The sequence below is a fragment of the Nerophis lumbriciformis genome, linkage group LG30, assembly GCF_033978685.3.
Source record: "Nerophis lumbriciformis linkage group LG30, RoL_Nlum_v2.1, whole genome shotgun sequence".
NCBI classification, from domain to species: domain Eukaryota; kingdom Metazoa; phylum Chordata; class Actinopteri; order Syngnathiformes; family Syngnathidae; genus Nerophis; species Nerophis lumbriciformis.
The window spans coordinates 17,730,087-17,745,086 of NC_084577.2; the positions used below are offsets into that span (position 1 = coordinate 17,730,087).

Consider the following 15,000-nt stretch of genomic DNA (forward strand, 5'->3'; position numbering starts at 1 on the left):
TGTGTGTGTGAGTGTGTGTTTCTGTAAAGACAGTAAATACAACTTCATGTTATACATGTACGGGACAAGCGGTAGGAAATGGATGGATTGATGGATGTTCGTCATACGCTACTGTCCTGTTCATGCAGGCCCTATTATTGGTTATTATGTGGATAAGAATCATTTTCAAATTTAGATCTGCACATGTTTTGACTGGTAAATAATATTAGGGTTGTCTAAAAAAATTAATTGATTTTCGAATTATCGCGATTCTTATTTGTAACGATTTCAAAATAATTTAAAATATTATTTTTTGTTTTTTTTAATCTGTCCTGTCCAGCTACTCAGGCAAATCATATTGTTGATGTAGATGATCATATCTGCTCTAAAGATTTACTTTACAAAAGAGAATTGTTGAATACTTCTCTTTTTGCCTTATTTGTATTTGACTTTATTAAATGTTTAAGTAGAATTTATTTTAAACAAAACCAATTTTATTTTAGGTAATATGGAAATGTATTAGAGCTGTTTATCTATTTTATGGAGGAATGTAGTTCATCATAGAACTGGAACCCAATGTTATTAAAAACGTATTGATTTTGAATTGATAATCGTTTTGAATCAAGAATCGATTCTGAATCGAATCGTTACCCCCAAGAATCGAATCGAATCAAATCGTGTGGTGCCCAAAGATTCACAGCCCTAGTGAATAATGACATCACCTTATCAACAAGCTGCCATTACAATTTTGACAAATTAGATTATACAACTCACAAGTACTTTTACCAGTAAGTGTAGGAGCTACTTATTAAACTCCAAAGTTTGTGTTCAAATTTTAATCTCCTAATGAGTACAGTAGATCCCTGTTATACCCGAGGGTTACTTTCAGAGACCACCTGCAAATAGTAAGTAAAAGCAATTAATTGAAAAAAAAAAAAACACTTTAACACAGGACAGAGTTTCCCCTAGATTGCCAAAATGGGGGCAGTGGGGGTAAGGCGTGTTACTATGAGTGTGGTTACCATGACGTCATCACATAATTTGCATAATCTACTTAATGATATGATTTTTTTTTTAATGGCTCAAAAAAATTATACATACATTTAAAAACAAATCCGTTGCTATTAATTAGTATTAACATACATGTTTACATTGTTTTACCATATTTTAGATTGTTGCTGCCTATTGTACAATGTACTTTGAGAATTTTTCAAGTGTCTAGAAACTTTTAATGACTTTTTTGATAATAACGACCAGCAAAAAATCTAGCATCTTTTCCTAGTGTTATTATAAAATGTACTCGTGTTTAGAGACTCTATTTCTGTCCTCCGATGTCCCTGACGTCACACTTGCTATGCGCTGCTACAGTTGAACTTTCTCTCCTTAAAAGCAGTCACTGTCCTCTTAATATTTGCACATTTTGTAGATTGTTGTCCGCGGGTATATCTAGGATGTATTAAAGTTACGTCCACATTGCAGACATGCTGACTACGCTCCAGACAATGGTGTGCGTCTTGTTTACATGGGGCCTCGGCAGCACTGATTTTGGTGATCAAAGTCATGTAAATAGTGCGCAATTAATAAGCAATATATATCCATTCATACTGTAACAACCTGCTAGTGGTAATGTTTTATGTCAGTGTGGTTTTATTTTGATGTTAGTTATTCCCATGATCACAAACACATCGTCCATGCTTAAGAGCGGATTGGCGGAGAATGAGGAAGTGTTGTTGTGTGGCCGGGGAAGCACGGAGACAGAAGTGTTTGCACGGGAGGTAAACCTGTTCAAATTGTGCCTTTTGTTGGTATAAGATTGGCAATAAAAGTTAAAAATAGAATCTGACTTTTTGTGACTTCTTCTGGGGGATACAATATATTATATTACTTTAATTAGTTGTCACATAAAAAAACTATACCTTATTTTCAAGGTGTGGCGGCAATGAAAATGCCATGGCTGTGCGCTACATTCAGTTACATTTAAGGGGAAACCTTGCAGAGCTTCTTCTGTTTCCACTACAAAGGGGCCTGGGGGCCCACTCAAATACTAACACTGAATTAGTAATCTTACTCTTGATTTAAATTGTATTTACTAATTATATCTAACCAACTTACAGTGTACAACCTAGTCAAATAACATAAAACCATGTGTTAATTACAATGATTATTATTTATTTAACATACAAACACTAGGCTTAGGTCAGGCTGATTAGAAAAATAGGTACTAACCACGCATAAGAAGGGACTCATAAATAACTGACAACAAATACATCTACATATAATTATGTTGAGCTAAAACAAAAAACTAAATCAGTAATTGTTTTTGTTTCTTACCTTAACTGTCAATAAAATTGAAGTGCAAATGAAAATAGAGCTTCACCACTTAAGTCATCATTTTTGAACATAACATCTTAAGGCCCAAGCTGTTTGTTTACATGCTTGTTTTTTTTTTAATTTCTCTTTGCTATTTGGGCTTATTGGTCCCTAATTAGAATAAAAACTAAAAATCATATTTTGATATGATGAGCTTAGTCCATAAGTACACAAATGTGTACTTCATGTTTAGTGACATGCTAATTCTTATTTTTACACTTTTTTTTTCAAAATTCCATTGTATGTTATACTCTTCTGACACCTCCAGATGGCAGTATAAGTGTCCACATAAGCGGCCATAAGACCCCAATTCAGTAGTGTACACAATTTTGGAAATAAGAGCTAAAACGTGCTGTGCACACATGTGGCCACTAAGCCTTTAGAATTAAGAAACTTCTCTATTACTTTGGCTCCAGACTTCTTCTGTTTGTTTCAGGTTGTCATTACTGCCACAAGTGGTGCAAAAGTGTTTCGCAACTGAGTACACCTGCGGCCCAAACAGACCACAGCTGAGAAACAGATATTTTTTGGCAGTCAACAATGCTAGCCTGATGCTGGTGTTCTCAAATTTGTTTATCAAAATTTGCAATATAAGTGGCTGTTGGAATTGCTGGATTGGATTCACCCGCGGAATCTTCCTTGTCTCTCTTTAGTTGCCACCAATGAAGGAATGAAGGAAGCTAACCAGCTAAATGTATAGAAGCACAATCCAGGTCTAATATCTATAGTATACCTAATACACCTATTAAACATATTCTAAATGATAACATGTTTAGATACTCACCACTCTGGTATTATACTGAAAGATGATTGATAAAACAGATGGAATTGAAGTCACAGTCTAGCCTTTAGCCTGGCCGTCAAGCTAGTTTATTTTTCAAAGTTTATTTATTTAAAACAGGGACAGCACGCATTGGTAACAATTTCTGTAAAAAGTGTTATCTTAAAAAAAAAAAGGAACATTCCCAACTTTAGTTCTTGGGCAAGGTATTAAATGCCAAGAGTAAATAAAACAACACAACATAATCCGAGCATTAAAATTTATAAATGTGCATCTTGTTTCTTTTATTGGCCCTGAGCATTTTTGTATGTAAAAAAACCAAACCATGATATTATTCCAAATTAATTTTGCTTTGTCCTCTACAAAAGAGATTCTCAAACTGTGCGGTACACAAGCTCCATCTAGTGGTACAGCAAAGAATCAATTAATTGGATATTGCAATGTTGTGACTCGAGCCGTGATTAAAGGTTTATCAGCCTTTAATGGAAGTCGTTACAATCTGGCTACTGTAGGCTGTGAGGACGTCAAAATAAACAAATAAGACCCAAACAGAACCATCTTACTCCGTCATTTTTATCACGTGACACATGTTTTTAATGAATACTGAGGCCTACTGCGATACTGTATTTTAATGTTGGTCATTGTTATGGTGGTACTTGGAAAGCCGAGTGTTTTCTGAGCAGTTTGCGAAGCACTCCTCAACAACACTAAGCAAATATGTGTTTTGTTCATATAGCTTAGCATATATTGAACAACATTTGATAGGTTTTAGAATCTTTAATGCGCTAAATATTTGAAAGTGTCCTACCGCCTCCTTAATATTTTTCTTCATGCAACACTGAGTGGACAAAGTTTCGACTCTAAATCTGTGCAGCCTGACTGTTTGAAGACAGCATAATACAATACCAACAAAGTAGACATGATAAAGTGTAATTCTTCTTCACTGTACTTAGACGCGTGTGCCAGCATGGCAGTGTACCAAGGCCCCCAGCGGGAGCAGGAGGAATACTCCAAGTTCGTTATCCAGGAACCCAAAGAGACCTTTCAGACTCTCAAACAGCTCCGAAACGTCATGGTGGAACTTCAGCGGCAGCACGAGGTCAGAGGCGACATCACGGCGCAGTACGGCAGCCTGTAAGTCCTCACCATTGAACTCCATCACACAGACCTCGCGTCTACACAGCTGTGCCAGCCCTAGGGCTAGACAATGAATCCAATTTTAATTTAGATTTTGATAATGGCTCCTCACGATTATGAAAATGTAGTAATAATAAAAAAAAGATTAATTGGCTGCGCAACATGCATGCAAATTCCGGTGTCGTGCGAAATTCTGTATCCTTGAAATATTGTGTATCCTCTACTGCAGTAACGCGCATTGGGCCGGAGCTCTGTGCCTTGTTCAGACAGCGGCAGCACTTCGGTGTAATTAGCAATAATTATAAGTTTTATGTATCCCCTACTAACTTTTTTTGTGATTAATAACATGAGTCCAAATTCACAAGTTTTGTTGTAGATGATGCTAAGTATCTACAGAATAAAACACATGATGTTAGGACATCAATTGAGGAAAATAGATTTAAAATCACATTTTATGGCAGCACAGAAATATGCTGAAATATTATGTATCCCCTCCTAACTTTTTTGTCATTAATAAAAATTAGTCCAAATTCACAAGTTTTGTATAATGTAGACACCTACTGAGTCGGTTTAATCTCTACAAATGATCCGGAGCAGTAAAGACGCCTTGCTCCCATGTTGCAAAGCTACACACAAATAAAATCACTGATGACTGATTCGCATAACATTTTGAGGCTAATCGTTCAGAAACAAGCCAGCTATATACTTTAGGATGGAGCTATTAATTATTTTAAGTAATTGAGCAATCAAATAAAACACACGATAGCTGCAATGCATATTTTAGGGAAAATAGTTGAAATAAACAAAGATTGTTCTGATGACTTCTATCCTTTCTTCTTATGAATGCACATAACATTGAAATTGCACTTTTACAATGGCAGCGTCACTATTTATTAGTTATATATTTTTTTAAAAAGTTACACAAAAAAACCGTGGTAAGCTAAAACCAGGTAATAGATGACAAATAAAGAGCCAAACTTATGGCGTCACATTAGTGCCAAAAATCCAAGCGCATAAAAACTGTTATCGCGTGCAGATTCTCCACTTCGTGCGCGCGCGACACCCTTTTGCGTGCGCGTGGTGCCTTTTTGCGCGCGCGCCGTGCCTTTCTGCGCGCGCGACGCCTTTCTGCGCGCTCTCTGTGTACTCCTGGCATCTCTCCTCGCGCTGTCATGTTTCTTTTTGGCACTTTGGGGGCGGGTATGCTTAGACGGCCTCTCCTTTCTGATTGGTCAGGCGAAAAATGCTGAAAAATGCCAAAGCCAATCAGAAGTATAGTAGGGCGGGTCATCGTCAATATGTATCAAGATTTACGGAGGAAGAAGTGGATAAAAAAATGTTGCGCGCTGATGAAGGTTATTTCATACCACATAAACACAATACAGGGTAATACAAAATGTGACCCAAATAAATAATAAGACAACAAACACCATAATCACATCTTTCAGCCAGAACTGGTCCACCAGCAATAACATCCAACCATAACATTATTTTATATTTTCACTTCTTCTTGAACATTTGTTTTCTAATTTATGGAATTTCTTTTGATTCAGCCATAAAATTAATGAAATAATCTTTGAATTTTGTTTTTAAAATGTTAAAAATAGCTTTTAATAATGTATTCTGAAACAGTTTAAAATAATTAGAGAACTGACTAACACTGACCCTACACAACTATGTTGCACAATTAAGTCTTTTTTTTTAAAGCGAAAGAGGTCATTTCAACAGGTACAGCATCCTATGTCATATCTACATGTAATAAGATTTGTAACAAGGCAAACCGTTTGTAAATTGGTCGAAAATCGAGCAAGTTATGGTAATTTAATTAGTACATGTACCATTGACATCAATGTAATGATTGAGGCTAGATGTCCGAGGTAAGATGGCTACAACGTTGCTACGCTGGAGAATGATTGGTCATATGAAAAATGCTCAGAGCCAATCAGAAAGGAGGGGCCGTCTAAGCATACCCGCCCCCAAAGTGCCAAAAAGAAACATGACAGCGCGAGGAGAGATGCCAGGAGTACACAGAGAGCGCGCAGAAAGGCACCGCGCGCGCGCAGAAAGGCACCACGCGCGCACAAAAAGTCACCACGCGCGCGCAAAAGGGTGTCGCGCGCGCGCACGAAGTGGAGAATCAGCGCGCGATAACAGTTTTTATGCGCTCGGATTTTTGGCACTAATGTGACGCCATACAAATTAAACCAAAACACTTTCTGATAAAGTAAGATAAATTGAGTGACACTGTATTTAACAATTTAACACATACACAATTAAAAAGGGGGAAGCACGGTGGTACAGGGGTTAGTGCATGTGCCTCACAATACGAAGGTCCTGAGAAGTCCTGAGTTCAAACCCGGGCTCGGGATCTTTCTTTGTGGAGTTTGCATGTTCTCCCCGTGACTGCGTGGGTTCCCTAAGGGTACTCCGGCTTCCTCCCACCTCCAAAGACATGCACCTGGGGATAGGTTGATTGGCAACACTAAATTGGCCCTAGTGTGTGAATGTGAGTGTGAATGTTGTCTGTCTATCTGTGTTGGCCCTGCGATGAGGTGGCGACTTGTCCAGGGTGTGTCCACTCGAATGCAGCTGAGATAGGCTCCAGCACCCCCCCGACCCCAAAAAGGGACAAGCGGTAGAAAATGAATGGATAGTTAGCATTAGCATACTGAACAAACTGTAAATGCTAACATGTCCTCACATGTGTTGGAATAAAACATAGTTATGCAAGTCAAACATATAAAATGGCATTAGTTACACAAATATACTTTTACCTTGTTTCTGCTCTTTTTCTCCGCTGGTAACACACATACTAAAAAATGCAGAATGCTTTCTGGTAATGTGCTGCATCATCGATGCAGTGCTATTGTGGAACGTCTGTTTTAAATGATCGCAAAACCTTTGACACATTCTCTCATCTTCTCTGGGCCCTTTGCTCTCTTTCCCCATCTTTTTTGAACCGACTCTCTCAGCATTGCGCTGTTTCCACCACACACACATACACACACACACCCAGAGGCCACATCACATGCAGTGCGATCTTCATAGCTGTAGGCGCACCGCCCGGATGTGTGCCCTCTTGGAGCAATCTTGTGGAAACATTGGATTTTATAAATTTTTATGGATTAAATAAATCATCAAAGCAACAAAACACAAATTCAATCTTATTTCCTAATCTGTTGAATTGCTGAATGGTTGCAGAGTTAATCAACTAAATCAATGATTCTCAAACTTGAATACGCAAGCTCTATGTAGTTGTATGACATATAATTACTTAAATAAATATTCAAACACAGTGTTACTGTTCAAACTGAGTGCAATGTTACAGTTGACAAAAATATTTAATATTGTTGTTAATTAAAGCGTCTGCCTTGTTTTTAATAAATACTTAGGCCTACTACGCTACTGTATTTTAATGTTGGTCATTATGGTGGTACATAGAAAGCCAAGTTTTTTCTGAGATTGCACTAGGTGAAAAAAGTTTGAGAACCACTGAACTAAAAAGTACACTGTGCTCAAACTCTGCTCCTTTATAGTAAACAAATGTATTCAAGTTATTCTCTTTTGTCTTCAGAGACAACCCAATAGTGGGAAAAACCTCCTAACCGGGCCCAGGCCAGTTGGTGAGAGAAGACACCAGAGACACAGGTGGATGAGTCCGAGACGAAGCCCGCCATGTTTCCCCCTCCCCGAGGAGAAGAGGCTAACTCTCAGTCAGCATCGAAGTTTTGAGAACCTAACAAGGAGCGACATCGCCACACACCCGAGTCCCGTCGATCCTTTTATAACGAGCCACCCTCCTCGTCGTTCATGTCCACATATGTGTGAGTAGGCTGCTATTTTTGATTTTATTCACCCTGTTTTTAGGTTTATGGAGGATCTTGAAGTGGGGCCGCCCTGAACACTATTGATGTTTTTGCATCTCCCCCGCCCCCTTGAACACACGTTTCTATTTAAGAAGCCAATCTGCCTTTCTTTGGATCTTCTTTCACATGAAAACGCTGAGGGAATAAATCATGCAGAAGCACTTTAATATTTCTCTAAATGAGAAACTGATTACTAGATACTTGGTATCCGCTTTCCCCATTTCGATCAGTTACATGATCCTGGTTTTGTCTTGTTCCCCCCCCTGTACATTTGTTGTTTTGAAGATATTTTCCTGACCAAAGACAATTTCATAGCTTTTGACTTGAAAAGCAAACTAATGTATTTTGAATACGACTATTTTAAAAGTGAAAACAAATCTATATATTTGTTGAACGCATATGTTTTTTCTAACATATCTTTTTTTCATGACTTGAGGCGGGCAGACAGCGTGGATGCGAGTTCAAAACCCGTTATTTGGCAAAGCTTTATGAAGGAAATCCAAACTCTTGATAAAGGAAATGCAGACAATCCCAGGAATGAACGCATGCCAGTAAAGACAAGAACAGAACAGACAAACGTCTTTAAAGGGAAGCCAATCCTAATATGTTTAAAAAGCACACTTTCTTTGCCAGTAAATTGAGGCCAACTTGTGGTTATAGTTCTATTTATACGCCATTTCCAAACGGAGAGTTGGTAAAAGCACCAGCCTTCCATCATTCCATGTGTTGATACATGTCTTTTTTGTCCTCACTGCTTTTAATCAACCTGTGTTGAAACTTGAACCTTTTGTTTTGTTATTGTTGTTGTTCCATGTATATTTGTAACACACTTCTTGTGTATTTGTTTTTGTACGTTTTCAGCTTTGAACAAGTCAGCCTTTTATTAGCACCCGCGGAACAGCGCTCAGTGTTGCCAGATGGGAAACGACAAATTGTCATACTAGTAGCGTAAAAGGATCGTATCTTGAGGAAGATTGTCGTACGTACCCAAATTGACATTGCTCAGCACCTTCTGTTACAGTAAAGTATTAAAAACATTACCACAGACCGTGTACCATATTTCCCGGACTATAGAGCGCACCAGTATTTAAGCCGCACCTACCAAATTTTAGAAGAAATAAATATGTTTACATATATTAGCCGCACCAAACTATAAGCCGCAGATATATACAGGTACAAAGGATTTTGTAAATATTAATTTACATATCTTAATTGTTTCCAAATGGTGCCTGTCACACGGCTGATAAAACAAAACAGAAATCATCGTCATGGACCCACTAGCTGTGCAAGCTAGCTCTCTAATCAGCTAAAAGGACTCAATAACTCCATGGTGTCATTAAAGTAAATTTATTGAGGGATTTGTGAAACTAAAGCAATACACAAATAATGCGTTTTTAAGTTAATAATACTATAAGCGCCACTTCAAAAGCTGTTGCTAACAACGCTAGCTTGATTATTTTACAATAGCAAATACAAATATGCATGAAAACACTCCTACAGACATCAAACATGGGACTGTTTAGTAAGAATTGTTTTAGTTATATTGTAAAACTTACAAATGTTGCTTGGAGTGGTGAATGAAGAATCCTTCCGAGCAAAAACGCTACGAACGGTTATACTTCCGGTTCGAGGCATGAAACAGGAAGTACATTTTCAACCCACAGCACGTGCAGCGATCAAACTCGTCCAAAAAATAGCGCCATAGTACAAACAATAACACACCCTTTCAGTGTCTCTGTCGGTGTTCTAGGAAAACTATTTGTTGAATACAAAACATTATGGCCGTTCGGCGTATAGTCCAGAAAATACGGTATATTAGGGCATTGGCAAGGACATCACGATATGTATCACAATACGATATGTATCACGATACGATAACAGTTTTGTGATTAAAAGGTGCAATATGTAGAGGCGGGGAAAAATATCAATATAGCAATATATTGCCATACTTTTTCTAACGATAGATTATTTTAAATGTTTTTTAAATTATTTTTTTCTTTAAGTCAAGTTTTGGGGCGATTGTAACTCAAGGATGACTTGCGCACCTCCGCAATATATTGTATTGCGATATATTATATTTTACATAGTTCTGTGATAAATTTAAAGTACTGCTTAAAATACAGGTTGTACACCAGTTGACAGTAATTATTCATTTAACAAACTGAGTCAAAAAACAAAGTAATTCAAATGATCCATTCACATTTATTGCAAGTGTACAGATATGACTTCTTGTACTGCCTTGCTCACCACTAAGCCTGCACAGCGAGGTAGCAACCGCAACGGAATGGGGGTGCGCAAGTCGTCCTTGAGTTACAATCTACCTACAAGATGACTTAATGTAAATATATTAAGGTTAAATATTTAAATAAAAAATTTATTTACTTAAAAATCATAATAAAAATGTATATTAAGACATTAAAAATCGTTATTATATCGTTAGAAAAAGTGTCTCAATATATTGCAATATCGATATTTTGCCTGCCTCCACAAATTGCACTTTTACCTTTTTGAATAAACAAACAGTGCCCCCACCCACCCACCTGGCAGTTAAGAAGCACCTTAGACAATGCACTATGTCAGCAGTGTTGCCAGGTGTAGGATAATTATTGTATTTGTACAATAATTTCACCCTCTATACGACCCCGGGGGCCAGATCTGGCTCGCCACATTATAATATGGAAAGCCTGGAAATGATATGCGTCAATAAAGTACTTGACAGAAAAATAACATGTACTGTGTACAATCGCACATTTTTTTTACTTGAATACTATACAAGAATGTAAATATATCAACATACATTACAAACGTTTTGTTTGTTAGAATTAAAATAAGTACTCAAATATTTGCTTGCATTCTGATTTTAAAGCAAGTTATCCCTCACTGTCACTGTAAAATGACAATAGGTTTTATGGCAAAAAAAATCTATCAACTCAGTCACCAAAATTTTACTTTAAAACTGTGGTACATTTTTTTTTTTTTTTTTTTTTTTACAGTAAATGCTGTAAAAACCACCAAACATTTTACGTAAAAATTCCGGCGACTGAGCTGCCAACAAAATCTACAGATGTACTTTTACAGTGTATGTAATATATATATATATATATATATATATATATATATATATATATATATATATAATCAAATAATAATATGATGAAGCAAATCCATACTTTTATAACCATATATTATTTACCGTTACAAACGGCCCTCTGAGGGCAGCAATAACTGCGATGTGGCCCTCAATGAAAATGAGTTTGACACCCCTGCTCCATTCGATATTGTTAGCAAAAACAAAACAGGTTACATCTTGCACTGCGGCTCAATTTGAATCTTCTGGGACAATTTCCCATCTGGCAACACCGGCTGTGATTCAGGGCATGGGCTGCAGGGAGCAGTAACGTTTGCATGCGGAATTGGAGCGAGAGGACGCATGTTGGTGCTTCAAAAAGTCTATTGAGGTTTTCTGACATTGTTCCCAGACGTACGATAGTAGGATCGATAATTCCCAAAGTTCGATGATTTATGATCATTTTAGCCCTTCAATACATGGCTGTGAGCAAACACAAACAGGATCCATCCTGCACTGCTGCTGATTTTCAGGGTTTCCAAATTGAAAAGTACATACGTACCAGAAGTGTAAAATTGTCATATTTTGAGGACATTTATCATACGTACGTACGTATCACAGATACGTACCAGAAGCGTAAAATTGTCATATTTTGAGTAAATGTATCATACATCTTAAATTTTACGTCGCTCAGGACAATCTGCTGCGTTAAAATATTACCATCAATTGTGTATAGTTGTTATTATACAGATCAGGGGTCCCCAAACTTTTCGACTTGGGGGCCATATACTGTATATATATGTATGTATGTATGTATGTATATGTATATATGTATGTATGTTTTTATACTTATTTATATATATATGTTGTATATGTATTTATATATATATATATATATATATATATATATATATGTATTTATATATATATATATGTGTATGTATGTGTGTGTATATATATGTATATATATAAATATATGGGTGTGTGTGTGTGTGTATATATATATATATATATATACACACACATATATATATACATATATGTATGTATGTATATCATCATAGGCATCCGTCCGTCAGTAGTGACGATGGGTTGCGCCTGGGGGAGTTCATTCTCAATGATTCCTCCCACCGTCGAAGCTGGCGCCAATCGGGTGGAACTTAAGACTGCCAGCTTCCGTGTTGTTTCCTCCCTTTAGGGGGGAGGCTGGAGTGACCTCTCCGTGGCGCAAGCCTGGGCAGAAAGTATGGAGATCTTGGGTTGCCCAGACATCAAGATCCCCCTCTCGGCCGTGACGATGTGGCCCAGAGGAAAGCAAGGCAATACATCTGGCATCGGCTTGGCTGCAGGAGCTGCCGGCAGGGGGTCAGCAATGACACCCAGCCGCCTCAGGGGCTCCACTCCTGATTTTCTGTCTGGGTTTACTCCCATAGCCTTTCCTTCTCCCAAAGGTACCACAAGGCAGCGGGTGGGGGGGGCAGGGGGAATGACGACTATTTGACCCATAGATGGGGCAGTGGTTGGCGGATGCCAGGGCGTGTCCACACACCGGTGGGCCTGCACACCTCGCCTCTGGGGCCCACTGCTGCTCCGAGATCCCCTACAGTTTAGCCTGAGACCGCAAGGTCCCAGTTACCGTGTGTGGCCGCGAGGAGGCACTGTAGGGGTCTTGGTGGTGGAGAGGCTGTGTACCAGCAGGAGGAGGCTTACGCACTCGGCTCCTCTTTTCACCCACCCAGGGGCTAGCTGGCGGCGATAGCTGTAAGCAGAGAGTAGCAAGCAGGGGCAGCATGCAGCATGCACTAACTACAAGCACTTCTGCCACATATCTAACGCACTGACGCATCACACGCACCCTGTGCGCGAGCACTCACACTCGTATATATATATCCGTATGTATATATAGGTATATATATATGTATGTATATATATGTATATATGCATGTGTATATATATATATATATATATATATATATATATATATATATATATATATATATATATATATGTATATATATATATATATATGTATGTGTGGGGAAAAAAATCACAAGACTATTTCATCTCTACAGGCCTGTTTCATGAGGGGGGTACCCTCAATCATCAGGAGATCTCCTGATGATTGAGGGTACCCCCCCCTCATGAAACAGGCCTGTAGAGATGAAATAGTCTTGTGATTTTTTTCCCCACACATACATATATTGCGCTCTACTACGGTATCGAGCACTATTTTTTGGATAAACTTAAGACATATATATATATATATATATGTGTGTGTGTGTATATATATATATATATATATATATATATATATACATATATATATATGTGTATATATGTATATATATATATATGTGTGTATGTATATATATATATATATATATATATATATATATATATATATATATATATATATATATATATATATATATATATATATATATATGTGTGTGTGTGTGTGTGTGTGTGTGTGTGTGTGTGTGTGTGTGTGTGTGTGTGTGTGTGTATCTATTCCCTGAGCGCAATGATGTCACGTTATCGATTTTGAAAATGCATTTTTAGACAATATGATTTGCCTGACACCGAGAGTAACAACCAGTAGAAAATGGATTAGAAAGGACATATTTGAAAAATAAATAAATAAAAACTAAAAATATTTTTTTAATATTTTTTATTTATTTGGTACTTCCCGCGGGCCGGATTTTGGACGCTGACGGGCCGTAGTTTGGGGACCCCTGATATAGATAATATTTTATCATGTGTAAAATATATGATATGAAAGTATAATATTTGTATAATTATACTAAAAATATATATTATAGATATTGTTATGAAATTATAATCTTACACTTTTACATGTAAATAAACTAACAGCAAATGCCACATGCAGCAAAGCGCCCCCACATGTCTGTAAAGAGACATGTAAGACAAAGCTCAACATCAGGTGCAGTATCCTGTTTGTGTTTGCTAATAATATCCGTGTATGAGATCATACATTATATGATTTTTTTGGGAATTATTGCTCTTACGGAGGGTGAGATTATCAAAGAAATATGAAAAAATATATTCACTGGCTCCAACCCTGCATGTAAGCGTCACTGTCCCCTAGAGCCCATCCCCTGCATCACAGCTCAGAACCCCACACAATGATGTACAATACTGAGGTCACGTGTCGTCGCCTTGCTGGTACTTGGCGTTGTTCACTGGTCTCCGAGGTTACCGCTTTTCATGTTTTCACGCAGGCCGCGTTCATCGGCGAGACAGAACGAAAGGGAATTTTGTACATTTGCATTTGAAAATGAAAGATTGTCTTTATTATTGCACTTCGATGCTTCGCTGGTTGAAATAAGGACCCAACAGTCTGTAACGTGTGTGCTTCTTAGTGAAACGACGTAAACATGCTCCACTTATTTTGTATAATTATGATGCAGCTGTCGCGTAGTTCCAGCAGCTGCCATCTTGGTTATATTCACATGAATATTTCCACATGAATCCAGTTGGCCGTTGGCTTGTGGCGACAGAGAAAAGTTGCTCCAGTGGAATAGTGAAGAACAATTCTCGAGGTTTATTGCAGTGGTTTTGAAGAATTTCTCCGTTTGTTGAATGTACTTTTTGCCTAAACATCTCATTGCCCCCGAATGTCTGTTTTATACACAAATGTTTTATTTTCTATACTTGGTCTTTCTGTGTCCAAAATGTACAATAAACATTTTGCCAAAGTTTCTCTTGCTTGTGGAACTCTCCTGTGGACCTCGGGAACATTCTAATGGCAAGAGGAATAATAATACAAAGTGTGTCAG

General features: G+C 37.7%; 1 protein-coding gene across 2 annotated transcripts in view; it reads left to right on the forward strand.

Moving 5' to 3' along the window:
- rasa2 (RAS p21 protein activator 2) overlaps positions 1-12,012 on the forward strand; it is a 71,676-nt gene extending 59,664 nt beyond the window's left edge. For both annotated transcript variants that reach the window (XM_061925694.1, XM_061925695.1), the window contains 2 exons: positions 4,084-4,264; positions 7,842-12,012. In XM_061925694.1, the coding sequence (XP_061781678.1) occupies positions 4,084-4,264; positions 7,842-7,872 (212 nt within the window). In that variant the 3' untranslated portion in view covers positions 7,873-12,012. The remainder of the gene's footprint in view (positions 1-4,083; positions 4,265-7,841) is intronic.
- Positions 12,013-15,000: the final 2,988 nt, after the last annotated feature.